General features: G+C 54.4%; 2 protein-coding genes across 2 annotated transcripts; both read left to right on the top strand.

The window, feature by feature from the left end:
- The first annotated feature begins 1127 nt into the window (after positions 1 to 1127).
- Tpgs1 (tubulin polyglutamylase complex subunit 1) lies at positions 1128 to 9129 on the top strand. Its single transcript, XM_090339846.1, has 2 exons — positions 1128 to 1534; positions 8356 to 9129. The coding sequence occupies exons 1-2, from the start codon at positions 1161 to 1163 to the stop codon at positions 8891 to 8893; spliced, it is 912 nt and encodes a 303-aa protein (XP_090195972.1). The 5' UTR covers positions 1128 to 1160; the 3' UTR covers positions 8894 to 9129.
- An 8504-nt stretch (positions 9130 to 17633) lies between these two features.
- Positions 17634 to 26540, top strand: Cdc34 (cell division cycle 34, ubiquitin conjugating enzyme). The gene is made up of 5 exons (XM_090339836.1): positions 17634 to 18065; positions 22014 to 22100; positions 22302 to 22399; positions 22757 to 22891; positions 26009 to 26540. Exons 1-5 carry the CDS (start codon positions 17889 to 17891, stop codon positions 26220 to 26222), a joined length of 711 nt encoding a protein of 236 aa, XP_090195962.1. The 5' UTR covers positions 17634 to 17888; the 3' UTR covers positions 26223 to 26540.
- The last annotated feature ends 240 nt before the right edge of the window (positions 26541 to 26780 follow it).

The following is a 26780-nucleotide window of genomic DNA, read 5'->3' as shown; positions in this document are numbered from 1 at the left end:
AAACTGGAAGTGGCCCTGTGGCTCTAGGGGTAAGGCAGTAGCCTTGAGCTGAAGAGCTCAGAGACAACGGTGCCCAGGCCCAGAGTTCAAGACCCATGACTGATGACCAAAAAATAGATACAGGTGAAATGGTCACAGTGAACATTACTTGTCACAATAGACACTTATGCAACAACAACAAAAAACATAGTGTTTTTGCTGGGTACAGTGGCACATACCTGTAATCTCAGCACTTAGAAGGCTGAGGCAGGAAGATCATGAGTTTCAGGCCAACCAAACAAAACCCTGTCTCAGGTTTTTTGGGGGGTTGTTTTGTTTTTTTGGTAGTGAGGTTTGAACTCACAGCCTGGGCACTGTTCCTGAGTTTTTTCACCCAAGGCTAGCCCTCTACTACTTTGAGCCACAAAGCCACTTCCAGTTTTCTGTTGGTCCTTTGGAGATAAGGGTCTCACAGACTTTCTTCCCTGGACTGGCTTCAGACCACAATCCTCAGATCACCTCCTGAGTTGCTAGGATATACAGCCGTGAGCCACTTGTGCCTGGCCGGTCTCATATCTTTGTAGTGGGTGTGCAACGCAGTTCAATGAAATACTGATTGTCAAATATAGGTACAAACGATCACAGCTGGGTGAGATAGGGTACGTTTGGACAGGATTTCTTTACATCACTTTAAGGAGATGGCTGGGCACGAAGGCTGCGCCTGGACAGGAATGAGGAAAAGAAGGGAATGAAAAGAGGTGAAGAAGAAGGAAAACAAAAACAAGGGGTGCGAGGGTGGCGGCATGCATTCGTCTTGGGCGGGGAGGAGTCCAGGGCCTCGGGCTCAGCCCGTCCCTTGTGGTACCCAGCAGCCTGGTTGCTAGGAGACCATGCTACCAGCCGCGCTCGCCCACTACCAACATGGCCTGCGAGCCAGCTTCATTCCAGAATCCAGGTCCTTCCTGGGAAAGCCATTGGGGAGGTGGGGGAGGAGTCTGGCAACACTCAAGTTCGCCTGCACCGACCCTGGGCACACAAAGAAACACGGCGGAGGACCAATGAGGACTTTGGGAAACGTGGCCCTTCCAGGGGTGATGGGGGGGAGGGGGCGTGGCCTGGGAAGCGCGCGCCTCTGCCCTTATCCAAGATGGCCGCCGGGCGGCCTCACTGTGCCAGCAAACATGGCGGCACTTCCGGTCCCGCTGCCCTCAGCGAAGATGGCGGCCGGAGAGAAGCGGCGGCCGTTGGTAGCATCGGCGGCGAATTACACGGACGGCGGCCGACCCTCGGTGTCCCGGGGAGCGGCGGCAGTCGAGAGCGAGGAAGAGTTCCTGCGGCAGGTCGGAGTCACCGAGATGCTGCGTGCAGCCCTGTTAAAAGTGCTGGAAGCGCGTCCCGAGGAGCCCATCGCCTTCCTGGCGCACTACTTCGAAAACATGGGCCTGCGCTCGCCGGCCAACGGCGGCGCCGGGGAGCCTCCCGGGCAGCTCCTCCTGCAGCAGCAGCGCCTGGGCCGCGCGCTGTGGTACCTTCGCTTGGCTCACCACTCTCAGAGGTGCGGGCCGACGTTTGGGCGGGGCGGCAGGACCACAGTTCCCGGCATGTCTTGCACGGGCCCGCCCTTCCCTCCGGCGCAGTTTGGCTGGGGATTTGAGGCGCGGGGTATGCTGGGAATTGTAGTCCGCACCCTCCCCCTCCCCGTGCATGCATTACTGACTGTGGGGTGGCTGCTGGGCTGGGCCTTTAGACCTGCAGCCCAAGTTAGGCCCCACGAAACGGGCGGAGGGGCCCTGGAGAGACCCGCGGAATTCACCGGCCGTGGGCAGGAGGCCCGGCAGGTGCACGGTTGGAAATTGATCTGGAGCTGGGTGCAGATCCCCCCACACACACTCCACTTCCACCCCCCATGAAGACCCCTCCCCTCGCTGGAGAACGGGAGCTGGAGCCTGGCCAGGGGTGGTTGGGAGGAAACCAGGCCCCAGACATTGTGGATGGAGGGGCTTTGGGATGGAAACCCGGGGTGACTGACTGGAGATGCGTGGGCTTTGTGTCTGCGGGTCCCCAGAGGCAGAGCCTGAGATGGGCGTTTGCATGGAGGTAGCTTCACAAGGACCTGGAAGGAAGGGGGGATGGGGAGGGGACCTGGAGCCGATGAGAAAGGGTGGCTTCTTCGCCCAGTTCCCAAGGGAGCTGAAGTCCAGGGTTTGTAAACAGGGCTTTTTGGTTTTGTTTCTTTGTGCTAGTACTAGGACTTGAATTCAGGACCTAGGTACTGTCCCTTAGCCCCTTCTTTCTTTCTTTCTCCTTCTCCCCCCCCCCTTTTTTTTCCTCTTTTTTTTTTTTTTTTTTTTGGTGCCAGGGCTTAACCTCAGGGCCTGGCCTGGGTACTGTTGCTCAAGGCTAGCGCTCTACCCCTTGAGCCACACAGGCCTTTTTGGTGTTTAACTGGAGATAAAAAGAAAAAAAAAGAAAAAAAAATTCACAATTCTCAGATCTTGGTTTCCTGAGTAAGATTACAGGCGTGCACGACCAGTACCCAGCTCCCTTAGCTTTTTTTGCTTAAGCCTAGCCCCCCACCTCTGAGCCACAGCTCCACTTTTGACTTGCCTATAGTTAAACAGAGATAAGAATCTCACAGACAGGGGCCGGGAGTTTGGCCTAGTGGTTAAAGTGCTTGCCTAGCATGCACAAAGGCCCGGGTTCGATTCCTTGGTACCACATACATAGAAAAGAGCTGGAAGTGGTGCTGAGGCTCAAGTGGTAGAGCTCTAGCCTTGAGAAAGTCCAAGGACAGTGCTCAGGCCCTGAGCTCAAGCCCAGGACTGGCAAAAAAAAAAAAAAAAAAGAATCTCACAGACTGTTCTGTCTGGACTGGCTTTGGATCTTGATCCTGAGATTTCAGCCTCCTGAGTAGCTAGGATTCCAATCCCAAGTCACTGGTACCCTGCTAGGGTTTGTAAACTGTGGGGTGTGGGAGGCTGTCGGGACCCAGTGTCTGTGAGGGCCGAGCTGGTAAACCTTTGCCACTGACTTGGGGGGAAGCGGCAGGTCACTTGGCAGTTGCTTAGCAGAGACGTTAGACAGGGTGTACAGAGACAGGGGTAAACTGGGAGAGGCTAGGAGGTTTCCCTGAAAGAACAGAAGCAAAGACCACAAGCAGAGGAAGCCAAGCCTCACAGAGCCTACAAAGAAGGAAGGACAGGCAGCGCCAGAGACCACGGAGCAGGAAAAGCCAGCTGTCATCCTTATTTCTCAGGAGGCCGAGATCTGAGCATTACGGTTCAAAGCTAAACCAGGTAGGATAGTCAGTGAAACTTTTCATCTCCAGTTAATTGGCAAAAAGCCAGACATGGAACTGTGGCTCAAGTAGTTGAGCACCAGCTTTGAGCAAGAAAGCTCTTTTTTTTGTGGGTCTTGGGGTTTGAACTCGGCCTGGGCGTTGTCCCTGAGCTCTTCAACTCAAGGCTACCACCCTACCCTGGAGCCAAGCCCCACATCCTGCTTTCTAGAGATTAATTGGAGATAAGAGTCTCAGGCTGGTTTTGAACCACGATCCTCAGATTTCAGCCTCCTGAGTAGCTAGGATTACAGGCGTGAGCCACCACGCCCAGCAAGAAAGCTCTTGAGTTCCAACCAACACATCCAGAAGTGACTCTTCCAAGGACAAAAATTGATCAGTGCCAGGGCTATCCTGCCCAGATGGAGATAGTTCTATGAATCTGAGGCCACCCTCACAAATAGCCACTGTAAACATAGAAGCTTCAAACAACAGCAGCTCATTCTCTCATCACTGAAGAGGCCAGAAGTCTGATATAAAGATAGCAGGGTCACATGACCTGGGAGGGGAAGCTACAGGAGAAGAGGATCCCTCAGCCTCAAGAGCTGGCAGTCCCTTGACTGGCCACATTGCCCCATCTCTGTCTCTCCCCACTTGGCTTCTGTGTGGCTGGTGTTCTAAGCTCCACAGTCCTAGATTATTCCAGCCAGACCTCAGCCAATTACAACCAGGAAAGGTGTGTTTGAAAAAGGCCATACGATGAGATCATGTATGGGTGTGGGCTGGGGGGGCAGAGTTATTAAGTCAGATTGCATTGGCTGGAGGCAACCTGGGACTGTGGTTCAGATCACAGCACTGGCCTAGCATGCTCAAGGACCTGAGTTCTGAGTACAGGGAGGAAGGGGAAGTGGGAGGGAGGGGCCAAGGGTTACCAGAGAATGCCAAGGAGGAAGTGGGGAGACAGGTGCATAAGCCTCTGCTGCATCTCAGAGCCACACCTGTCCCCCTCCTGTCAGGGGCAGAAGCTGAGGCAGCTCTGTGCTCTCCTGCCTTGGCATCTTCTGACCCAGTGTTGAGGGGCTCACCGGGCTGTCTAGGGGTCTGCATGACAGGCCAGTCACATCAGACCTGGAGGAAGTCACCCACAATCCCCTGCGGGAGTCTCTGGCCACCAGAGCCAGCGACGGTGCATGGGCTCCATAGTCACCTACCTACCTACTCACAGCACAAAAGCCACCATGGAGCAGGAGGAGGAGTCAGACCCAGATTGCATAGCCCCTAGGGCCAGAGGCAGCCAAAAAGACCCCAACTGTAGTGTGTCCCCCAAGGAGAACACTGTCAGGGAAACAGGAAGGAGAAGCCAGGCCAGCCCAGGGCGCCTCGGCCCCAGACTGTGCTGAGTGTGCTCTGTGGGGCGTCCCTGGCCTCCACCACTCCACACTGGGGAACTCTCCCTTCATTACAGCAACCAGGCAGTCCTAGGTGTCCCTCAGACACTGCCTAGAGTGCCCCCTGCTGGCCAAGGGTGGGAAGTGGCTTCCTGGCTGTGGAGGCACTGGGCAAATATCCTCCTCCCTCTCTTACACTCCCCCTCCCCCACCATGCCCCCCACCCAGCTCCCCTTCCAGGGGCTTGAACTCAGTGCAGGCTCTGTCTGAGCCCTTCAGCTCAAGGCTACTGTCCCTACCCTTGAACCAAGCTCCACTTCCCATTTTCTAGAGGTTAATTAGTCTCAGGGACTTTTGTGCCCAGGCTGGCTTTGAACCTTGATCCTCAGATCTCAGCCTCCTGAGTAGCTAGAATTACAGGTGTGAGCCACCAGCATCAGCTCTCATTTCTCTTTTTGCTTTCTTTTGGCTGGTTTGAATTTAGGCTTTCCTTCTTGTTGCTAGGCTTGCTAATGCAGCTGTTGCCCTGCTACTTGAGCCATGCCCCCATCCTTGCCTTTGACTATTTGTTTTGTTAGAGGTGGAGTCTCACTGTTCTGCCTGGCTGGCCTCAAACTTCAGTCCTCCAGAGCTCAGACTCCCGAGTAAATAGGATCATAAACACAAGCCACATAGCCTCTGGCTTATTACCTTATTTCCAGGACATACTTCCCTGGCTGAGTGCCCTGGCCCCATTCTACAGACCAAACCACCCAAGCTTTTCCAAGGCCAGAGCTCGCTTGATGCCAGGCTCTGCCCACCTAACACCTGGTGATGATTCAGCCGCTAATGTCAAGAGCGGATGTGAAGCAGCTTGGAAGGTGGGTGTCCTTGCCACATGCCTGCTCATCACTTTACTGTCACAGGACTGTAATAGCCCAGCTGTGGGTTTTCTTGCCCACAAGACCGGAAGCTGCTGTAATCAAGCTTTGGACAGGGGTTGAGGTAGGTGGGGCCTTCCCCCACTCCAGCATGCCCTGGGCTCCCTTCAGAGAGAGAAGTTCCCCACAAGATGGAGACTGGCAAAGCCCCACAGGCAGCAACAGCCGGCGAACTGTAGGAGGCAGGTCTAGACTGGTTCTTGCCCACCCAAGGTACACAGTGGCTGTGGGAGAGCCAAACAAGAAACGAGACTGTACCCCCTGGCTGCTGCCACTGCCAGAGAAGTTGAATGGAATCTGCTCAAGAGAATGGACAGCCAGGCAGATTTCCATCAGCTGCAGCACTGGGGAAATCTTGGTACATGGCCTTGAGAAGTCAAGAGGACCTGTGGCTCGGCCCCTCAATGACTTTAACACAGCCAGAGCTCTGCTGTGGGGCCCTCTCTGCGTGGGCTTACACAGCCAGGCCTCAGGAAGTTGAGTGGTTGGTGGTTCTTAAATCTCAGCCAGAATGAACCAACCTGTTCCCCTGCCATAACCACAGCAAATGGCTGGCCTGGCCTGACCTGGGGAGGGGAGTGTGTGGAAGAAAAAGCTGGAAAGGATGGTTGGACCACAGCGGCCATCCAGTGGCTCTGGAGAGCCTGGAGGGATGTTTATACCCGAGACAACCTTCTGATGCCAGAGCTATCTGCACATGGCATCTGAGGATGCCAGTGGCTCACTGCTATCCACAACTACCCAAGAAGATGAGATCTGAAGATCGTAGTTCAAAGCCAGCCTATGCAAGAAAGTCTACAAGACTCTCATCTCCAAGGAACCACTACTTGAGCTGTGGCTCAAGTAGTAGAATGCTACTAGCCTTGAGTGAAAGAGCTAAAGGACCACGCTCAGGCTCTGAGTTCAGGCCCCAGGACAAACACACACATAGGAAAGAAAAGACATTTTTTTTTTTTTGACAAAATGCCTCCCTCGGGAGTCACATGATCTACTTTTGGGGGAGCTTGGAAGTTTTCGGGGCTCTAACCACGACCTCTGGGGGGACTTGGAGCCAGGACCATGTGGTTCCATGCTAAGTCCTATTATTCCACACAGTGTGACCACCGCTGTCATTTGAGGTGACAGGTCTGAGGATGACTTGTGACATAGCCACATGTCACTACGTATGGACCACCTGTCCTCCACAGGCTCCACACACCCTCTTAACTGGTCTGGGGTACCTGCAAGGACTGGCAAAGGATACTGGGCATGGGTGGGGCCACAGAGCCAGCCAGCATCGACTGGGAGCTTCCACCGCCTCTGGCTGCCCAGGATGAACCCTCTGAACACAGGGCTCCCGCTAGTGTGAGCAGTTGGCAGGTGGCAGGCCAGCGGACGCCAGTCTGACACCATGACAGCCGAGAGCCAAATGCTAAGGAAGCGACCAGGCAAATTCCCCACCTGCGCTGGTGCTCAGACCCCAACCCTGACCTGCTGGCTGCTGGTTCCTGAGCGCCTGCTGCACACGGGACCCCCGGTGACATAGCACATCCATCTCAGGAAGGCGAGGATACAATATGGAGGAAGAGACCCCTACCACAGGGCTCAAACCCTGAATTTAATGCTTCCTGTCTGGGATCCTCAGCCATTCCATGGGGCCCTGCTCAAATCCTCAGTTTCCCAATAAGTTACACAATGCCTTCTTTGCTAACCATTACAGCCCACCTTCAGTACACATATGACACATAGTAGGGCCACATCCAGGGCTGGTCACAGGCTCAGCCAAGCTGTGAAGCATAGTAAGCACAGGAATCGACTTCTGTATGATCCACACAACCATCTGGCAGTGTGGAAAAAAGTGCAGGTGCAAAGCCAGAAATAACTTTCCAGCAGGACATGGTAGTGCATGTCTGTAATCCCAGCACGTAGGAGGCTAAGGCAGGAGATTCCTAAGTTCAAGGCTAATCTGGCTACCCAGTAAGAACTTGTCTTAGAAAAATCTAGCCAGACCTGGGTGGCTCACACCTGTAATCCTAGCTACTCAGGAGGCTGAGATCTGAGGATCAAGGTTCAAAGACAGCCTGGGCACAAAAGTTCATGAGACTGATCTCCAATTAACCACCAAAAAACCCCAGAAATGGCACTATAGCTCCAGTGGTAGAATGCTAGCCTTGAGCTCAAGAGGTCAGGGACAGTGCCCAGGCCCTGGGTCCTTACCCCACAAACAACAAAAAAGAAAAACCTAGCCAGGCTGGGCTCACACCTGCAATCCTAGCTGCTGAGAAGGCTGAGATCTGATGACTGTGGTTCAAAGCCAGCCCGGGCACTAAAGTCTCTTGAGACTCTTTTATTTTATGGGTCATGGGGCTTGAACTCTGGGCCTGGGTGCTGTCCCTGAGCTCTTCAGCACAAGACTACCACCCTACCCTTGAGCCAAGCCCCACTTCCCATTTTCTAGAAGTTGATTGGAGATGACTCTCAGAGCCTTTTGTTCCCATGGCTGGCTTTGAACCATGATCCTCAGATCTCAGCCTCCTGAGTAGCTAGGATTACAGGCAAGAGCCACTGCACCAGGCTTAAGTCCCTGAGACTCTGATCTCCAATTAACCACCAGAAAATGGGGAAGTAACACTGTGGAGGGGGGACAAGAAAAGGAAGGAGACACCGGAGCCAAGGCGTAGGCCTGCAGGTGGGGGGGCACAGTGATGCAAAGGCCCTGGGGTGGTTGGGGTGGGGGTGGGGGACAGCAGGAGCGTGCATGGGTGGCCGCCTGGCCCTCCACACTCTCCACATCTGCTTCTCCCGCCCACAGGACAGCCTTCAACAACAACGTGAGCGTGGCCTATGAGTGCCTCAGTGCCAGCGGGCGGAAGAAGAAGCCCGGGCTGGATGGGCGAACGTACAGCGAGCTGCTGAAGCGGATCTGCAGGGACGGCGGCGCCCCGGAGGAGGTGGTGGCCCCGTTGCTGCACAAGATCCAGTGCCGGGACCACGAGGCCGTGCCCCTCGACGTCTTCCGCACGGGCATGCTCACCTGCTTCGTGCTGCTGGAGTTCATGGCGCGCGCCAGGGCCCTCTTCCAGCTGCTGGAGGACCCAGGGCTGGCTGTGGCCGATCGCCGAGTGGGCCAGGCTGTCCTGGACACCCTGGAGGAGGCCCTGGGCACCGGCGACCAAGCCACTGCCCCAGCGTGCTACCTAGAGGCTGGCTCGCGCCTCGGGCCCGACAGCCTGGCCCTGGCCATGGACAGGGCAGCGGGTGGACGGCGGCCCAGCTCGCCCATGGCCCGGCAGGAGTTCTTGGAAAAGGCTGTGGCCCTCTTCATCACCAAAGTCAAGCCAGTGAGCTGAGCCTGGCCTACCACTCCCCACCCCACCCCACCCCATAACCAGCCATCCAGCTGCTGCTCCTGGAGCTGCAAGGGTGTGGCCTGGGGTGTCCCCGTATGTGGGGGGGACTCCCCACCTCTGGACTAGGACATGGACAATCCAGCAGGACATGCTCCTCCACAGACGACTCTTCCACCTTCCAGCCGGCCTGACCAAAATAAAATCTGTATGGAAGTCGCCCTGGCTGTTGTGTGGAAATGGAGGCCTCATCTTCTCCACCCACCTCTGTCCTTGGGGGAGTGGGTTCTCTCCTACAGCCTGGAGCCCACAGAGGACAAGGGGACCAAAGCCAACCCTGCCCTTCCCTTAGCTCCTCCCTAGCCTCAGTTTCCCCAGTGGACAGAGCAAGTGGCAGCAGTAGCCACCTTGGTGGTGAGCAGAGACTTAGGAACACCTGCCTTCTCTTCCTAACATTGCCAGGTGGGGAAACTGAGGCCCAGGAAGAGTCCCTCTTAGGGGTGTCCTTCCTTGTTGATTCTTGTCCGGGTGCCCAGTACTCCCTGGCACCTGAAGATTTGGGGGAGCAGGACTGGGGTGGCTGGGGAATCCTGGCTGGAACAGACTGTAACAGGCTCCTTACCTCTGAGACATAGTGTCCATCTATTAGCTGACAGGCTGTGGTGCCTCAGGGGTCCCACAGTCTCCAGATTGGTAATAAGACCCTGTACCCCTTCCTGCCCTTGCTGAGCTGGCCAATGGATGCACTAGTAAATGAGCACTGACTGAATCACGGCAGCTTCCCTGCCATTCCCACTGCCCAGAAGACCAGTGGTTCACACCTGTAATGCCAACTCCTCCAGAGGCTGAACTCTGAGGATCACAGTTCAGTGCCAACCCAGGCAGGAACATCCATGAGACTTTCAGCTCCCGTTAACCACCAGAAAACCACAAGTGGCACTGTGGCTCAAAGTGGCAGAGCACTAGCCTTGAGTGAAAGAGCTCAGGGACAGCGCTCGGGCCCAGAGTTCAAGCCTCATCCATGATCAACAAAAAGACAGATGAGGGGTGGAGCCTCTGCTCCCTCCTTCAAAGCAGACACCCCCCACCACCACCACCTCTGGGGCACACTGCTTCTGTCTGCATCTCTCTGGATGCGTGCCCTGGGGACTGGCCTTCCTTGTGAGGAAACTGCAGCTAAATCTGTGCTGGCCAGCTCCTCTGTACCAATGACTCATCAGTGCGTGCGTGCGTGCGTGCGTGCGTGCGTGCGTGCGTGTTCTGATCCTAAGGCTTTAACTCAGGACATAGAAGCTTTTTCTGAGCTTTTTGGCATAAGGCCCCCTTTTCTCATTGGAAATAGGAGTCTTATCGACTTTTCTGCCTGGGCTGGCTTCACACAGCGATCCTCAGATCTCAGCCTCTGGAGTAGCTGGGATGACAGGTGTGTGAGGAGGTGTGCCTCCTCCAAGGAAAGCTTTAAGTGTGAGTTGTCCTGGAGACTGGGATTGCAGGCAGGGTGCAGGCCTTTGTTCTGGGACAGGATAACTAGCAAGGAGAGTGACAGAGGCCTCTACCCTGCCAACCCTCTGCCTCTATAGGACCACCAATCCCATACACCAGGCCTGCCTGCCATCAGCTCCACGGGTGTCCAGGCGTGGGTCTTGCCAGCATAGCCAGCAAGCACTAGGCTGTCCTTCCTGGCCTGGCCTGGCTTTACAGCAGTGGGGAGCCCTTCACTGTGGGTGTGAGGGGATACTTCCCCTCCACACTCAGCTCCAGCTCTCTCCTCTCCTCTCCCTCTTGTCCTCATGAATCCTATTTGCCCTAGAGCTTACCAACCCAGACTCTATTACTGCCCGGTGATCAAGTTCACATGGCAACTCTGCCACCAATCCACCCAGACAAGAGGACCAGACATCCTCCAGATGTCCAGGGGGCATCCCAGGCCCTCTGGGTCTCACTGATGACTCAGCCCCTCCCTCCCTGACACTGAGCAGAGTGTGGGAGCCACCCATCTTAGATCAGTACCCACTGGGTCCTTGTGCACCTCCTCTCCTGCCCCTCCCTCTCTCTACTGCCCCAAGGTGTGGTGGGTCCAGCCATGGCCTCCCAGGAGAGGATAGGACTTCAGCTGTCCAGTCAGATGCAGCCCACAGCAATGGGATGATGGGCTGGCAGGCCCTGGGGGTGACTCTGCAGCCATCTTGTCACCACAAGGCCTGTGAGCAAGGTCAACTGAGGAAGCTGAGCTAAAAGACTCCATAGCTCCTGGTTTTTTGTTCCAGTTCTGGGTCTTGAACTCAGGGCTGTGCCTTCTCATTTCCTTTCACTCAAGACAGGCACTCTATCACTTAGTGAGTCAAGCCTCCACTTCCGGTTTCTGAAGCCCGGGATGATTTCAAAGTAAGATTCACCAGATCTCAGCCTCCTGAATAGTTAGAATTGCGGGCAAGAGCCACCAGCTCCTCAATTTTCTTCTGCCGGTTCCCCTCTCCCACATTGCCCAGGTACTCTGGCCTCTTGCTCGAGAGGATTACTGAACCTCAGTGTCTTTTGCGCATGCCTTTCCTTTTCCCTTGTAACACTGATTCCTCTGGATGCAGTTCTCACTTCCCCACTCCAGTCTCTTGGCTCAAATGCCCCCTCCTAAGTGAGACGTGCTACTCTATTCTCACCACTTCCTGACCCTTGACCTACTTTGTTTTATTTCATAGGATTTTTTTTTTTAACCAGAAATGACTTGTCTGTTTATATGCTTGCTCACCCTCCTTGTAGCCCCGGAAGCAGGACTTGTACTGCCATTTCCCCTTGACTCGCCCAGCCAGTGGAAAGGAGTGGGGGAAAGGAGGAAGTTAATCAACTCAGGGTGGAAGAGTGAAACTCAGTGAGAAGCATAAGTGTGTTCAATTCCTGTAACCTCTGTAATAAATTACTAGCCAGGCGCCAGTGGCTCACATCTGTCACCTAGGCACTCAGGACATCTGAGGATTATGGTTCCAAGCCAGATTGGGAAGCAAAGTCCAGGAGATTCATATCTCCAATTAACCACCCCAAAGCTAGAAGCAGAGGTGTGCTTCAAGGAGGAAAGCATCAGCCATGAGCAAAAAACAACCACCCCCCCCCCCAAAAAAAAAGAGCTAAGGGACAATGCCCAGGCCCAGAGTGCAAGTCTCAGGATCAGCATAAAACTAACTTTAAAAAGAAATTACTACGCTACCCCAAGCACAGGCAGAAGTGATCTTCATACCTGCTCTTGGGGGGATGTGACTGTGGCCTGTCCCAGCCTCTAGGGGACCCTGCACATATATAGGCTGGTGGCAGCTCACTCGGCCCTCTCCCCCCTTCCCACTTCCAACTGGCACTGAAAGGCTTTCCCCAAGAAAATCACTCAGACACATGGGTCACATACACAGGAAAGAGAGTTTAATGTCAGTAGCCTGAAAGGCTACCTAGAGGGCAGAGAGTACTTAGGTGGGCCTCTAAGCACAGCACAGTTTTACTGGGCTGGGTTCACAAGAGATAAGAGAGCGTGTTGTGGGAGGAGTTAACATTTACAGGTTGTAGCTACACAAACAAGGGAGAGGGAAATTGAATTAAGGGAGGGACTGCCATTTGAGATACAGCCATCTGCATCACCTGTTTTCAGGGAGAAAAGCCTGTGTCACATGTTTGGGGGGAAAGGCCTGTGTCACCTGATTTCAGAGAAAGGCAGTTTTGTCTTTTGCTGAAGATCTACCAGGCCCATTCTCTCACATGTGTCTGCTCTCGCTTAACTTCTGCCTCCCATTGTCTCCTGAGACCATGTCTTTCTTCCTACTAGGACAATAACATCTTTAGGCTGTAAGCTAAGTGCATTTCATACATATTTTTTGTGTGTGTGCCAATCCTGGGGCTTGACCTCAGGGCCTGAGCACTGTCCGTGGGCTTTCTCAAGGCTAATGGTCTGCCACTTGACCCACAATACCACTTCTGGCTTTTTCAACATATAACATTTTTTGTTGTTTTTATAGATAAGCAAGCTCGGTTTAGCATGTCCAAAGTCACAGCAGAGCCCAGCTTTGAATGCAAGGCTGTTTCACCATATGTGAAGAAAGGCCTAACCCAGAGTAGCTTAAAAGAAAAAGAAGAAATGTATGGGCTTGACCATGCATGTATGCTTGACTGTTCCAAGTAGGTTTGGTGTGGCTGGAACCAAGAATACACAGCTTTTTCTCTCTCATTTCTCTCTCATCCTCAGGCTCAAACCCCAAACTCAGGGCCTCTGAGTTCCCAGAGAAATGTTTCAGGACTACATTGTCATTGGATGCCCATTAGTCATATGTTTGTTCCTGAACCAATCCCTGAAGAGAAAGCGAAGTTAGACCTGCTCTGATTGGATGACCCAACTTGGAATGCTCTGATTGGATGGCTTTAACTTTGTAAAACAAGGGCTTTGAAGTTAATTCAACTGGAACTTTTTAGAAAGTAAGGAGCCCCCCCCCAAAATAATAATAATAATAAAACAACCTAAATACAACAGCCAAAAACCAGGCTGGCAAAACCCTGGTTACAACTACCACCCACCCCTTGGAATGTTCTAGAGCATGGGAACAGGCTCTCCTGGGGGCCAAGCAGGAAGGGCTGAAAGCAACACCTACCTCTACCCACTCAAGATTTCCTAGGGTGTGGGGTATTCAGAAAGAGATCTTGGGCTATGATTAATTCTAATTATTGTTTATTGACAAACTGTCTCATAGCAATTGTATGAGATCTCAGTGTGGATAGCCCTGTCATAGAGAATGAAGGTCAGAATGAAGTCAAATAAACTAGGGAAAAATGAGGTAGTCAGCTAACAGCAAATACAGGAGACAGTCCTTCATATAATTCCCTTAAGATTAAGGGAACAGGCCTGGGAGTTTTGCCTAGTGGTTAAAGTGCTTGCCTAGCATGCATGAAGACCCGGGTTCGATTCCTTGGTACCACATACATAGAAAAAAGCTGGAAGTGGTGCTGAGGCTCAAGTGGTAGAGCTCTAGCCTTGAGAAAGTCCAAGGACAGCGCTCAGGCCCTGAGCTCAAGCCCAAGACTGGCAAAAAAAAAAAAAAAAAAAAAAAAAGATTAAGGGAACAAGCTAGGCCCTGTGGCTCATGCCTGTAATCCTAGCACCCAGGTCAAATTCAAGCCCCACGATACACACACACACACACACACACACACACACACACACACACACACACACAGATGAAAGGAACAAAGACCATTTTAGGGAGAAATGAGGGGGAGAAGGGGATAGCCTAGGGAAAATGAGACACGGTAAATGGCTGCCAGGGATTTAAAGACCCAAGCTTAAAGCTTGTCTATATACTTCCCTTAAGATTAAGGGAACAAGCTGGGCGCTGGTGGCTCAGGCCTGTGTTCCTAGCTACTCAGGAGGCTGAGATCTGAGGATCACAGGCCAGCCCGGGAACTAAAATCTGTGAGACTCATCTCCATTAATCACCAAAAAACTGGAAGTGGCACTAGGGCTCAAAGAGGTAGAGAGCTAGCCTTGTACTAAAGAACTCAAGGACAGTGCTCAGGCTCAGAGTTCAAGACATATGACTGTCCAAAAAAAAAAAAAAGCCATTTTAGGGGAAATGAAGCAGGATAAAGTAGGGAAAATGAGGAATGGTCAGCTTACAGCAAATAGATATTCATGTATTTCCCTTAAGGTTTAGGAAATAGGGCTGGGAAGGTGGCTTAGTGGTAGAGTGCTTGCCTAAGACGCATAAAGCCCTTGGCTTGATTTCTCAGTACCATATAAACAGAAAAAGCTGGAAGTAGCACTGTGGCCCAAGTGGTAGAGTGCTATCCTTGAGCAAAAGACACTCGGGGACAGTGTCTAGGCCTTGAGTTCAAGCCCCAGGACTGGAAAAAAAAAAAAAGAAGAAAAAGAAAAAAGATTAAAGCTGGGCTAGGGGCTCACAGCTGTAATCCTAGCTACTCAGGAGCTGAGATCTGAGGAAAGGTTTAAAGCTGGCCCAGGCACAGAAGTCCTGTGTCTGATCAAAAGAAAAAAAAAGATTAAGGAAACAAAGTAATTTTAGGGAAAATGAAGCAAGATAACAAGGAAATTGAGGCCTGGTGAAGGTAATTCAGAAATATGGTATTTAGAAACACACAAATGACATGTTTGTTTCAAAGACAGCAGGATGCATTTCTTCCTCAGAGATACATTCCTCACCCCAAGAATTAACTCTTGTCTGGCAGGATGTATGCCTTCCTAAAGAACATGCTTCCCCAAGCTTAAGCCACTTCCTGCCTCAAAATGCACAGAGCAGGGTACCTCCTTGTCTCGAAGATAAGTATCTATTTTATCTGTTTTAGGGCAACATGCATCTTATCTGCAAACCCAGAAATATCACCAAGTATGATTGAAGCAAAGACAAAGCACCTATCTTTACATAATTTTAAAGCCAAACCCCTGCCTTTACCATATAAATATCCCAACAGCCCTAAGTGCTGTGTTTTTCTCCCTATGAGTACAGCCACAGTGCCCCTGCCCTCCTGTGCCTGTTTGCTTGCCTGCCTGTTTACTCTATGTTCTGCCAAGCTTTCTTACCATACTGACTTGTCCAGAAATTCTCTTCTTTTCTTTTTTCTTTTTTTTTTGTCAGTTGTGGGGCTTGAACTTTGGGCCTAGGCGTTGTCCCTGAACAGCTCTTCAGCTTAAGACTACTGCCCTACCTCTTGAGCCACAGTTCCACTTTCGGTTTTCCTAGCAGTCAATTGGAGAGTCTCACACAGACTTTAGTGCCTGGGCTGGCTTTGAACCTTGATCAAAGCTACTCAGCCTCCTGAGTAGCTAGGATTACAGGTGTGAGCCACTCCCCTCAGCTTGTCCAGAAATTCTTATTCTGTGATCAAAGTCAAGGATGCTAAGTGAAAAATGTCTTCATTTTATTGATTTTTTTATTTTTGCCAGTCCTGGGCCTTGAACTCAGGGCCTGGGCACTGTTCTTGGACAGGGTAGCACTCTGACACTTGAGCCACAGCGCTACTTTTGGCCTTTTTCCTGTATGTGGTACCAAAGAACTGAACCCAAGGCTTCATGCATGCTAGGCAAGCACTCTACCACTAGGCCATGCTCCAGGCCCAAGAGTTTCTACATTTAAAGGGAAACAACTAAATTTCACCTTCTTCCCCCCTCTCACCCCCCCACCCCCGCCTTACAAGAGGACACTCAAAACTCTCTTGTGTATGTGGGGGGGTTGGGGATTGAACACTGGGTCTGGGTGTTCTCTCTGAGCTTTTCCATTCAAGGCTAGTGCTCTGCCACTTTGAGCCACAGCACCACATCTGGTTTTCTGGTGGTTAATTGGAGAGGAGTCTCATGGACGTTCCTGGGGCTTTAAACCATGATCCTCAGATCTCAGCCTGAGTAGCTAGGATTACAGGCATAAGCAAGCATCCAGCAACTCCCTCTTGAAGACCACATCACCACCAGCCATCCAAGGCACAGGGCAGAAGGGCCTGAGAGAGGAAACCAGCGCGATTCAAGGACAGAGAAAGACTAATCCTGAGCAGCACAGGAAACAGGGATGCTCCCTGGATGCCTCTGTCCACCGTGGTCATTTTCCTCTCCCTAGACAGGTTTATCTCCTTCCCTCAGCTGAGATACCAGTATCACATGGTCAGTGACTGGATGCTGGTGCACCTGTGACAGAGCCACCCTCCACCCCAGCCCAAGGTGTTGATGAAGCTCAGGTCTGGGATTGAAGCAGTCACAGGTACAGCCCAAAGGCCAAGGCCACCCACCACTGCAGGTCACAGATACCTTATCCACCCTCCCGGAGAGCTTGCCTAAGCTGTCATCACCACCCCAATACTCATAGCCAAGTGTCCAGGCAAGGAATGAGTGGGTGTCTGGACCAGGACACAGCAGGCCTGAGCTTAGGCAGAGTCCAGTGAGTGAAGTGCAGGGGCAGGGCTCAGTGGAAGTCAACTGGCCCAGCCTGTTTTCTCCTGGACGCCTCTTCATGCATTCTTGTCTGCTTCTGAAGGATTCTGGCTGGGTCAAAGATCAGCCTGAGATGAGATGAGGGGTTCTCTGGAGTCAGAAGGTTCGGTTCTCCATGGGTGCCAGGGGAGGGGCGGGCTGTCGGGCGGATGGATGCTGAATGGCAGAGGTAAGCCCATTTCTCCACCCCCTCGCCCCAGGGTGCCCGGCCCTTTCCCCCACCTGTCAGATACATCCCTTAGGAAACTGAGGCTCTTTCTCGGGGTGGGGTGGGAGAAGCAGGTCCTGACCACGCCCCCCCACCCACCCCGCCTCTCCCCGCACCCCGAGGGAGCGGTCCGGGGGAGGCTTCGTGTCCACGCCTTACCATTCCCGGAGGACTCCGAGGCCCGGAGGCCCCGCCCCGCCCCTGGGCTGCCCGAACCAGAGCCCCGCCCCGCTCCCCGCCCACGGCCACACCCCCCCTCGGGGACGTCACAAAAAAAGGTCCACAAAGCCCAGGTGAGCCGGTGGGGTCACGCAGCCTCAGCTCTGCGCGCCTCCCCGCGCACAGGCGACGGCAGAGCTCGAGCAGGCGGAGGTGGCGGCAGCCTCCGGGGAGCCGGAAGCGCGAGGCGCCTGCGCGGCGCGGCGGGGCGGGGAGGAGACTCCGCTTCCCGGCGTGCCCCGCGGGCGGGCGCGCAGGCGCGATCCGGACCCGGTGGTGGCGCGCGGGCGCATTCGAAGGCTAGGTGGTGGCGCGCAGGCGCACTCAGGACCCGGCGGCGGCGGCGCGCAGGCGTATTCGGGGTGGGTTGCGGGGGCCGGACCGAGGAGGAGAGCGCCGGGCGGGCGGCGGCAGCGCCAGAGCGAGTGGAGCCACCGGGGGCCCCGAGCGGCGGCGGTGGCGGTGGCGGCGGCGGCGGCGGCGGTGGCGGCGGCGTAGAGGAAGAAGGCGGCGGCTCTCCCGCGGCCAGCGAGCAGCCCGGCCCGTCACGCGAACTCCCGGCGGCTCCGCGGCCCGGTGCGACGCCAGCCCCGGGCCCGTCCACCGCCGCCATGGCCCGGCCGCTGGTGCCCAGCTCACAGAAGGCGCTGCTTCTGGAACTCAAGGGGTTGCAGGAGGAGCCGGTGGAGGGCTTCCGAGTGACGCTGGTGGATGAGGGAGACCTGTACAACTGGGAGGTGGCCATCTTCGGGCCCCCCAACACCTACTACGAGGGCGGCTATTTCAAGGTGAGCTGGGCCGCGCCGGCGGCGGCGGCTCGGTTTCCCCTTTGTGTCGTGATCGCCTCCCCCCCGCTTGCCGGAGTCCTCCGCGGCCTCCCCCGGCGGCGGGCGGGGGCGCGGTGTCCCCGGTGGGTCCCCGGTTCTCTGAAGGCAGCTCCAGGTTTCTCTCTCCGTCTCCCGGAGAGAGGGGGCGGAACTCTTCCCGGCTCGCCTCCGACATGGGGCGCTTGTTGAATTCACACTCTTCCCCCCCCTTTCCTTTCTCCTCCCTCCCCCACCCCCCACCCCGAAGCTAAGAGCCCCACCCCAGGCCTAGAAAACTCTGTTCTTGGGGAAAGTGGACCCCATGGAAAAGGTGGGGCAGTCGGGGTGACTGGCTCCAACCACTTGCTCGGGTTCCAGCAGAAGCCCGGATGGGGCCTTGGCAGCCGGACCTGCTTGGAAAGTAGCCACCCTTGCCCATAGCAGCTGGCCAGGCCTCTGGGCCTCACCCTGGCTTTATGTAACCTGTTTCCTAGGCTCGACACGCCCACCCCTATCCCAGGAGCCACGCTCCAGGACCCTCCAGAGGCCTGGACCCTTGAGAGCTTCCTGCAGAAGCTCAGGATTCCTGTGTCACTCTTGGCCAGCCTTTCTCAGGTTCCACTTGGTACAGGCAGCTTCTTGGGTCGCCTTTCTTGCCAGTTTCCTCTGCCCTCTGGTGGTTTAAAGCCAACTGCTTGCCAGATTGTTGGAAGCAGGAAGCCTAGGGCGGTTCCTGGACTTGGCTGTGTTTTTGTCTGGTGTGACCCCAGATTGGGGGAAATTTTCTAAACTTGCCATGTCAGCCCAGCGGTGGCCTTGGACTCCCCCTTTGTCAGGGTCTCGGGACCTTGCTGTACTACCAGATCAAAATAAGGATCTAATGCCTTGAAGGTGAAGGGATAGATGAGAGCAGGAAGTTAACTGCCCTTGACTTCCTGGAAGCTAGGATTCACTACCCTGGATGGGACCCACGCAGATAGATACCTGTCTGTTTTGCATTTGGAGCATATTTTTTGTTTGTTTGTTTTCTGTGCTGATTACTGGGGGCTTGAACTCAGGTTTTGGGTACTGTCCCTTAGTTTTTTATTACTATTATTATTTTTTTCTTTTCTGGGTTGGCTTCAAACCATGATCCTCATATCTCTGCCTCCAGAAGAGCTAGGGTTACAGGTATAAGCCACCCGTGCCCAGCTGGAGCAGTTATTTTAAGCCACCTGCTGAGTATCCCAGAGAGCAGCAGTGTCCTCCGCCAGGTGCTCTCCTCCTTAGCAGAGGTTTCAGTGATAAGGTAGAAAGATGTGAGAAAACTGGACAACCTTGCTTCCCTACTCTGGGACCAAATCTGGGCTTCAAAACATCTGAGGTTGCCAGATCGTGTGAGCAGTAACACTCCCTCCAGTTCCCTTTGTGTGTTTTTGGGAATAGATTGCTGTAAGGACAAGGGCTCTGCTCAGACCTGGCTAGCTGCATTCTATCTTGAGGCTAGCCCAGAACTCCAGACAAAGCCTCAATCTGGCTGCTGCCCACCTGCAAAGGATTGTGGGTAGAGCCTCTAGGCTGACCTTAGGGAGATAATCCGTCTTTCTAGAAACAGCTGCTGTGGGGCCCTATTGAATACAGATCACACCATAAGGTAGCATGGCATCCTCCCTCCTCTCTTCAGTGTGGGGCATGAGGGGGCCCTCTTGCCAAGGGAATGTGGAAATGTGTGTGGTGGATGCCTGAGCCATCACTGTGTCCCAAGTACTTTCTGCAGTGGTTCCTTTCATCTAGCCTCACCCGCTTCTCTATGATGAGCCATAGCAGGTTTTCAGGCAGAGGATAGGTAGGCCCTTGGCAGTGCCCAGTACAAAGAAGGGCAGAGAAAGCTTTACTAGGCTCACTAGTTTTGTATGACCTCTGCCAGGATGATTTTCTGCTCTGAACCTCAGCTTGCTCAGCCATAGAAGGCAACTCTGAGCTGAGATGGCTCATGCCTGTAATCCTAACTGCTCAGGAGACTGAAATCTGAGGATCATGTTTTGAAGCCAGCCCAGACAAAGTCCTTGAGATTCTTTATCTCCAATTAAGCACCACAAAAGCCAAAAGTAGAGCGCTGTCTCAAGTGCTAAAGTGCTAATTAACCTTAAGCACAAAAGCTGGAGGAGGGGCCGGGAGTTTGGCCTAGTGTTTAAAGTGCTTGCCTAGCATGCATGAAGACCTGGGTTCGATTCCTCGGTACCACATACATAGACAAAAGCCGGAAATGGTGCTGAGGCTCAAGTGGTAGAGCTCTAGCCTTGAGAAAGTCCAAGGACAGGGCTCAGGCCCTGAGCTCAAGCCCAGGACTGGAAAAAAAAAAAAAAAAAGCTGGAGGAGAGCATCCAGGCCCTGAATTCAAACTCTTAAGACTAGCGCGCGCGCGCACACACACACACACACACACACACACACACACAAAAGAAAAAACCTCTGGGTTTTTTATTGTTTTGTTTCCTTGGTGTTAGTAGTAGCGAGGTGTGAACTGATAAGTCTTTTGGTCTTGCTTGGCTTTTCCATGATAGATAGAGCTGTACCCTTGAGCTCTATTCTCTCATTTTGCTGGTTAATTGGAGATAGTCTCACATTTTCTGCCCAGGCTTGCTTTGAACCACAATCCTTAGATCTCAGCCTCTGGTATGTGACCTCTGGTACCCAGCTGGTTCTGTCTCTTTGAGATGTTTAAAATATGGCACATGCTTGTCATTCCCGATACCCAGTAAACATAACATAGGTTGAAAAATAGGTTGTGGAAGTAGCACTGTGGCTCAAATGGTAGAGCGATAGCCTTGAGCTGAAGAGCTCAGGGAGAGCACCCAGGCCCAGAGTTGAAGTCTCATGGCTGACGAAAAGAAAAAAGGTGAATTGTAGTCTAGACTCAAAAAAAGCAAGACCCTATCTTAATAGTCATGGAAAAGGAAGGTCGGGGGAGGGTTGGCAGAGGGCCTGTCTGCCATGTTTGAGGCCCTAAGAGATCAAACCCCACTACTGCCAACAACAACAAGACATGTGTAATGGGATTTGGTACAGATGGGGAAGTGTTCCTGCTTGTTGCTCCCAGGGATCCGGGCTAAGGAACCAAGCACTAAGCTTGGGGATATCTTAAAGTTTGGGGGAAGCACTGGGCAGGGTCTCAGACCCACGTTCCTGGCTCAGTGTGGCCACAAAGTTCTCCCCTCTTGGACCTTACTCTCCATGAGAACCCCCACCCCCTGTGCCCTCTCTGCCCAGAGATGGTGAGAGCTGGCCATCACCCTTTCTCTGAAAACATCTAGGACCCTGGCAAGCAGCAGCTTCCTTGTTTACCTGCTGAGAGCTGGGAGGCAGTGGGTGGTGCCAACCTTGGTTTCCGGCTAAGCAGCTGATGCCCAGGCAGGTGACTCACATCCGCCCCTCGTGGCCGCCCTTGATCTGGACAGCTGAGGAGACATGTTGACCTGGGATGCGTCCCTGCTGGCTCCTCTCCCCACTTGGTCAGTCAGCTCTCTGCCAGGTGGCCACTCCTCTAAGCTTGAGCCAGGCCTAAGGATAGGCTCTGCTCTAAGGGAATTCCTTCAGGGAAGTCTGCACTACTCTCCTTGACCCCACCATAACTCCTTTCACAGATAGCTTTGCTGGCTAGTGCCTGAGGCCTGGACTGCCTGGGGCTGGAAGGTACTCTGGTTGCAGGTATCCATATTCTACCCCCTACCTCTATCTTGTGGCTGGCTGGGCCTGGCCCTGCCACCTAGACTTTGTGGGAGCAGTGATCAGCTCTGGTGATTTCCAGCAGCTTTTCAGACACTTGATTGTAGGCCTTGTCCCTGATGGAGAGGCCCTTAGCCCTTACAGGCATCCACTCTAACACCACAGAGCCCAGACAATGCTGGGCTCTACAGAAGGACAAACCAGCCCACTTTCCACCACACACAGGCTCGTCTGAAGTTTCCCATCGACTATCCGTACTCTCCGCCTGCCTTCCGGTTCCTGACCAAGATGTGGCACCCAAACATCTATGAGGTGAGCCCCGCTCTCGCCTCATGTGCCTCCCTCACTCTTGCCTCCAGACATCTGCCTAACCCACATGCTTCCCAACATGCCTGCCTTGCACGTGCCTCACTACCACCCCCACCCACACACTTCCCCATCCCTGGCACCTTGTTAAACCCTGGGATCTGGAGCCCCAGAAGGCCGGGTCTGACCTGTGCACCCTCCTCACAGACGGGGGACGTGTGTATCTCCATCCTCCACCCCCCAGTGGACGACCCCCAGAGTGGGGAGCTGCCCTCCGAGAGGTGGAACCCCACACAGAATGTCAGGTGAGGCTGGGCTCCCCATGTGAATTTGTCTCGCCTGTGTGCACTGTGATGTGGGCCTACCCCAGCCGCCAACCATGCTTCTTGGGCCCCTTGCTGGCCCCACGTGTAGAATGAGCCTTCTTCCTCTCCCAAGTTGTGGGTGGGCTCTCCACAAGCCCTACCCCTGAGCCCATGCCAGCCGGGCCAAGGAGACCACCACACCTCCTCCCTGCTCCACCCCTGCTGCCCCACAGCATTCCCAAGGTGAGGCGTCCTCCTGCCAGGTTGGGGCACCAAGCGATGGCCTGGGTTTCCGAGGTCCCTGTGCCTCTGTCAGCTCTCCCCGTGGCCCTGCCCGCTGACCTGCTGCTCCCCCAGGACCATCCTCTTGAGTGTGATCTCGCTGCTTAACGAGCCCAACACCTTCTCGCCCGCCAATGTGGACGCCTCGGTGATGTACAGGAAGTGGAAAGAGAGCAAAGGAAAGGACCGGGAGTACACGGACATCATCCGGTGAGCACATGCTTCGGGGGCTCCCGGAGTAGGGCTGCCCACTCCTACAGACCCCCACCCTGCTTTGCTGGTGGGACATGAGGACCTGTCTGCTGGCCCTGAGGAAGACCCCATCTCCCCCAGGTCAGGAGGGGCCCTAGAGCCCTCACCCGCACCATCCAGGTGGCCACTCAGTGTCTACCACGTTGCCACAGCTTCTTTCACAACTACAAGCCCGTCTCAGGATGGTGGCCTGTGTCATGCTTACTCCGTGTTCGTGGATCCACACCAGACACTGATGTGAATTCTTCCTTTGCTTGGTCTTTGTCTTCGTGTGACCTCAGTCATACACTAGGCAGTGATTTAATAATTTGCTGCCTTCCCAGGTGCGGTGGCTCACGCCTGGAATCCTAGCTACTCAGGAGGCTGAGATCTGAGAATCAAGGTTCAAAGCCAGCTCGGGCACAAAAGGACCTGAGACTCTTATCTCCAATTAACCTCTAGAAAACTAGAAGTGGGGCTTGGCTCAAGGGTAGAGTGGCAGCCTTGAGCTGAAGAGCTCAGGAACAGTGCCCAAGCCCAGAGGTCAAGCCCTACAACCGACCCCCCCCCCAAAAAAAAAAAATGCTGCCTAAACATCACTGGTTGCAACTCAGAAACCTGGAATGATTTTCTGGAGAGGAATGACTGGTGGCTGGTGTGTGCTCGTGCCATCTTCCTGCTGTGGAAGCAAGCAGCACGTAGCCTGGGGCTCTGCAGACCCTTGTCCTTGTCACACTGCCCCGTTGCTTCCAGTGTCCCTGCCAGAAGCCAGCAAGTGGCACCCACAGTTAGGATCTAGGAGCCTTTTACAAAGTCTGTGATATGGGGGGGCACGTGCCCTCCTCCACCCTCCTTGGTCTGTCTTGTCATCTCTGGCTACCCTGTCTCCATCAGCATCCTCACACTTCAGTGGGGTTTACTGCTTTCTTTGGGGGTCTTGGTATGTGATACTGGGTTTGGAATCAGGGCCTTGCATTTCAGTTTATCGTTTACCTAACACCTGGTGTTCCAGTCTTTATTTGTACCCAAGAGGAAGGGAAGCTCTTCTACAGCAGCACTGACCCGAAAATGTGCATAGGGGCTTTGTTGTTCCCACACTGGCAGCAGCCCAAGTGGACTGGGCAAGGGAAGCAGCACAAATGCCTGGCCCGGGCCAGGCCACGTGACCCACTGTCCCGGAAGTCAGGCCAAGCCTGTCAGCAGATGGGATGAGGTTGCTGAGTGAGGTCGCCGTGTGTGGATCAGAGCTCCTCACGCACCCCAGACATTCATGGCTTATGTTCTGGGAGTGGCACTGCTGCGTGAGGAAGCAGGTCCTGCACGTACAAATAGAGGTGAGGAAACTCACTCCTAACCCTTGTGCCTGGCAACCAGGACTTTGGAATCTTCCCAGACTTCTCAAAATGTATACAGCGTGTTTGCCTAACATTTGTGAGGCCCCAGGTTCAATTACTAGCACAAATGACAAAGAATACTAGAGGGCTGGGAGAGTGGCCTAGTGATAGAGTGCTTGCCTAGCATGCATGAAGCCCTGGGTTCCAGTTTTCAGTACCACATAATCAGAAAAAGCTAGAAGTGGTGCTATAGCTCAAGTGGTAGAGTGCTAGCCTTGAACAAAAAAGAGAAGAGTAGAATTTATATATTTATCAACAATGGCCACCTGCTATGTAAGCAGTTTTTGTTGTTGCCAGTCCTAAGGCGTGAACTTAGGCCCTGAGCGCTGCCCCTTGGCTCTTTTGCTCAGAATTGGCACTCTCCCACCTAAGCCACACCTCCGTTTTCCACCATTTTCCTGGTTAGAGAAAAGAATGTAGTGTTTGTCTGCCTGGGCTGGCTTCAAACCACAGGTCTCAGCCTCCTGAGTAGCTAGGGTTACAGGCTGAGCTGCCAGCACCTGGTGTAAGCAGAGTATTTTTAAGCTTGAAATGCCATACATGGACACCTGTGCCCTTGCCCACACACGTGTGTGCATGTGGCAACTCCAGCCTTCCCACCCCTGGGCAGCATGACTTAGCACCTGGAGTTGTGGGCCGCCATCCCTGTCTGGGGGGTCACTGCTGGCAGTCAGGGCTGTGCCCAGGTCACCCTGAGTGCCCTGTTCTCAAGTGCGAATGCCCAGAGGCCATTAGTCCATGGTCTAGCCCAGTTTCCCAGCAGGTCCCTGGCCTGCATGATTGGCCCTTGGCCCAATTCTTGCTGGCTTGCATCTCCCTGCAGGGTGCATCCTCCCCCCTTCCCAGCAGAAATAAACAGCTGACTATTTTTACCTTAGAGCTCCGTAGGAGCCACTCACATGTCCCCACGTGGCCGGCTGCAGTGTGTGCCTCTGCCCTGGTCATGCCAGGAGATGGCGTCGGGGGCGCTGTGACCCAGCTTCCTTCTTGCTGTCTAGCCGCACGTGGGTAGAGGCACAGGAAAGCCAGGGTTGTTGGGCTTCTGCCTCTGGTCAAGACCAGAGACAGCTTTGTATAGATCTGTGGGAGGGAGCCTCCCTGGAGGGGGGGCATGAGGTCTGCCCTGAGGTGTCATCACAAGCATCTTGGAGGGTGGCCTCCCCCCTTGTCTTCGTGGGAAGCTGCTGGGCAAAGGCTGGGGTCCCCCAGTTCTTCCTACATGCTGCTGGCCACATGGGCTCACAGTGAGGCTGCTTCTGCTCACAGACCCTGAACTGTGTCTCCTGGCCTTGCTTTTGGTTTTGGTTATTCTGAGACCGGGACGAGTCTCCCTGTGTTGCAGCCTCTGTCCTCGTGTGTCCCGTTTTGTGGGCTGTGCGCGTGGGTAGAGTGGCGTTGGGCCAGGCCCCGGCCGCCTTCACTCCTGTCTGCTTGTCTTCCCACTGAGCCTGGGCAGGGCTGCCGCCTCAGCTTTCAGGTCTTCACAACAGGCAGCCATACCATGGCCAGTTGCCCAGCCTCCTACCATGCTGGTGGCTGAGACTGAGCTCAGAAAGCTGGCTGTGCTGTGCCTGTCCTTAGACCCAGATGCCCCGCTGCAGCCTGCAGGGAAGAGTGGGCTGTGCTGCCTGCCCATGTTTTAGCACACTCGTGGCTGCGCTGTCACTGCCTGCCGGTGCCCTCACCTGCCCTGTCCCCACAGGAAGCAGGTCCTGGGGACCAAGGTGGACGCAGAGCGCGACGGGGTGAAGGTGCCCACCACGCTGGCTGAATACTGCGTGAAGACCAAGGCGCCAGCCCCGGACGAGGGCTCCGACCTGTTCTATGACGACTACTACGAGGACGGCGAGGTGGAGGAGGAGGCCGACAGCTGCTTCGGGGACGACGAGGATGACTCCAGCAACGAGGAGTCCTGACGCCGCCGCCCCACCCAAATAAACTTACAAAATTTTACCTCACTAGGACGGACCGCGTGGCTCTCAGACCACAGACTACCTCACGGGGGCGTGGGGCGCGTCCCCTCCCCGGGTGGTGGCCGTTAGGTTTCCTCCTCCCTCCCGTGTCTGTTCCTGGGTTTTTGTCTGAGAAGAGCAGTGCCTGCCGCCCTCCCATGGGCACCCAGGCAAGCCGGGCCGGGGCGGGCGGGCCCAGCCCAGGACTGGACAGATCACCCGTGGCCACCTCTTCTCTGCTTTGGTTTGTTTGAAATCTAAATAAAACTGCTTTATGAGGAGGCAGACAACCTCTCCTTGGGGTGGAGAGGTGGTCACCGCACTGCCGACCCACTTGAGACCTCCATGGCAAGTTCTCGCGGGTACTGACCGGAGTTTTGGGTGAAGCTGGCCAAAGAGCCAGGTCCCCGGTGCCTGCCTCCTGTGTGTGACTGGATCTGATGGGGTTGGTGTCAGCACGCTCCTGGTGGCTTCTGATCCCTAGCCATGGCAGAAGGAAGAAGCTCGCTTAATCAGCTTATC

The sequence above is a fragment of the Megascapheus bottae genome, chromosome 1 (genome assembly GCF_031878675.1).
Source record: "Megascapheus bottae isolate mThoBot1 chromosome 1, mThoBot2.hap1, whole genome shotgun sequence".
Lineage (NCBI taxonomy): Eukaryota > Metazoa > Chordata > Mammalia > Rodentia > Geomyidae > Megascapheus > Megascapheus bottae.
The sequence above is the reverse complement of the archived record's forward strand: the minus strand, read 5'-3'. Positions and strand labels throughout refer to the sequence as shown.

What these genes read in the sequence shown, in the direction of transcription:
- Tpgs1 (XM_090339846.1), top strand. Translation starts at nt 1,161, where the DNA reads ATGGCGGCACTTCCGGTCCCGCTGCCCTCAGCGAAGATGGCGGCCGGA. An exon ending in TTGGCTCACCACTCTCAGAG is followed by an intron (nt 1,535 to 8,355) that starts GTGCGGGCCGAC and finishes TCCCGCCCACAG; the next exon opens with GACAGCCTTCAACAACAACG.
- Cdc34 (XM_090339836.1), top strand. Translation starts at nt 17,889, where the DNA reads ATGGCCCGGCCGCTGGTGCCCAGCTCACAGAAGGCGCTGCTTCTGGAA. An exon ending in AACCCCACACAGAATGTCAG is followed by an intron (nt 22,400 to 22,756) that starts GTGAGGCTGGGC and finishes CTGCTCCCCCAG; the next exon opens with GACCATCCTCTTGAGTGTGA. An exon ending in GAGTACACGGACATCATCCG is followed by an intron (nt 22,892 to 26,008) that starts GTGAGCACATGC and finishes CTGTCCCCACAG; the next exon opens with GAAGCAGGTCCTGGGGACCA.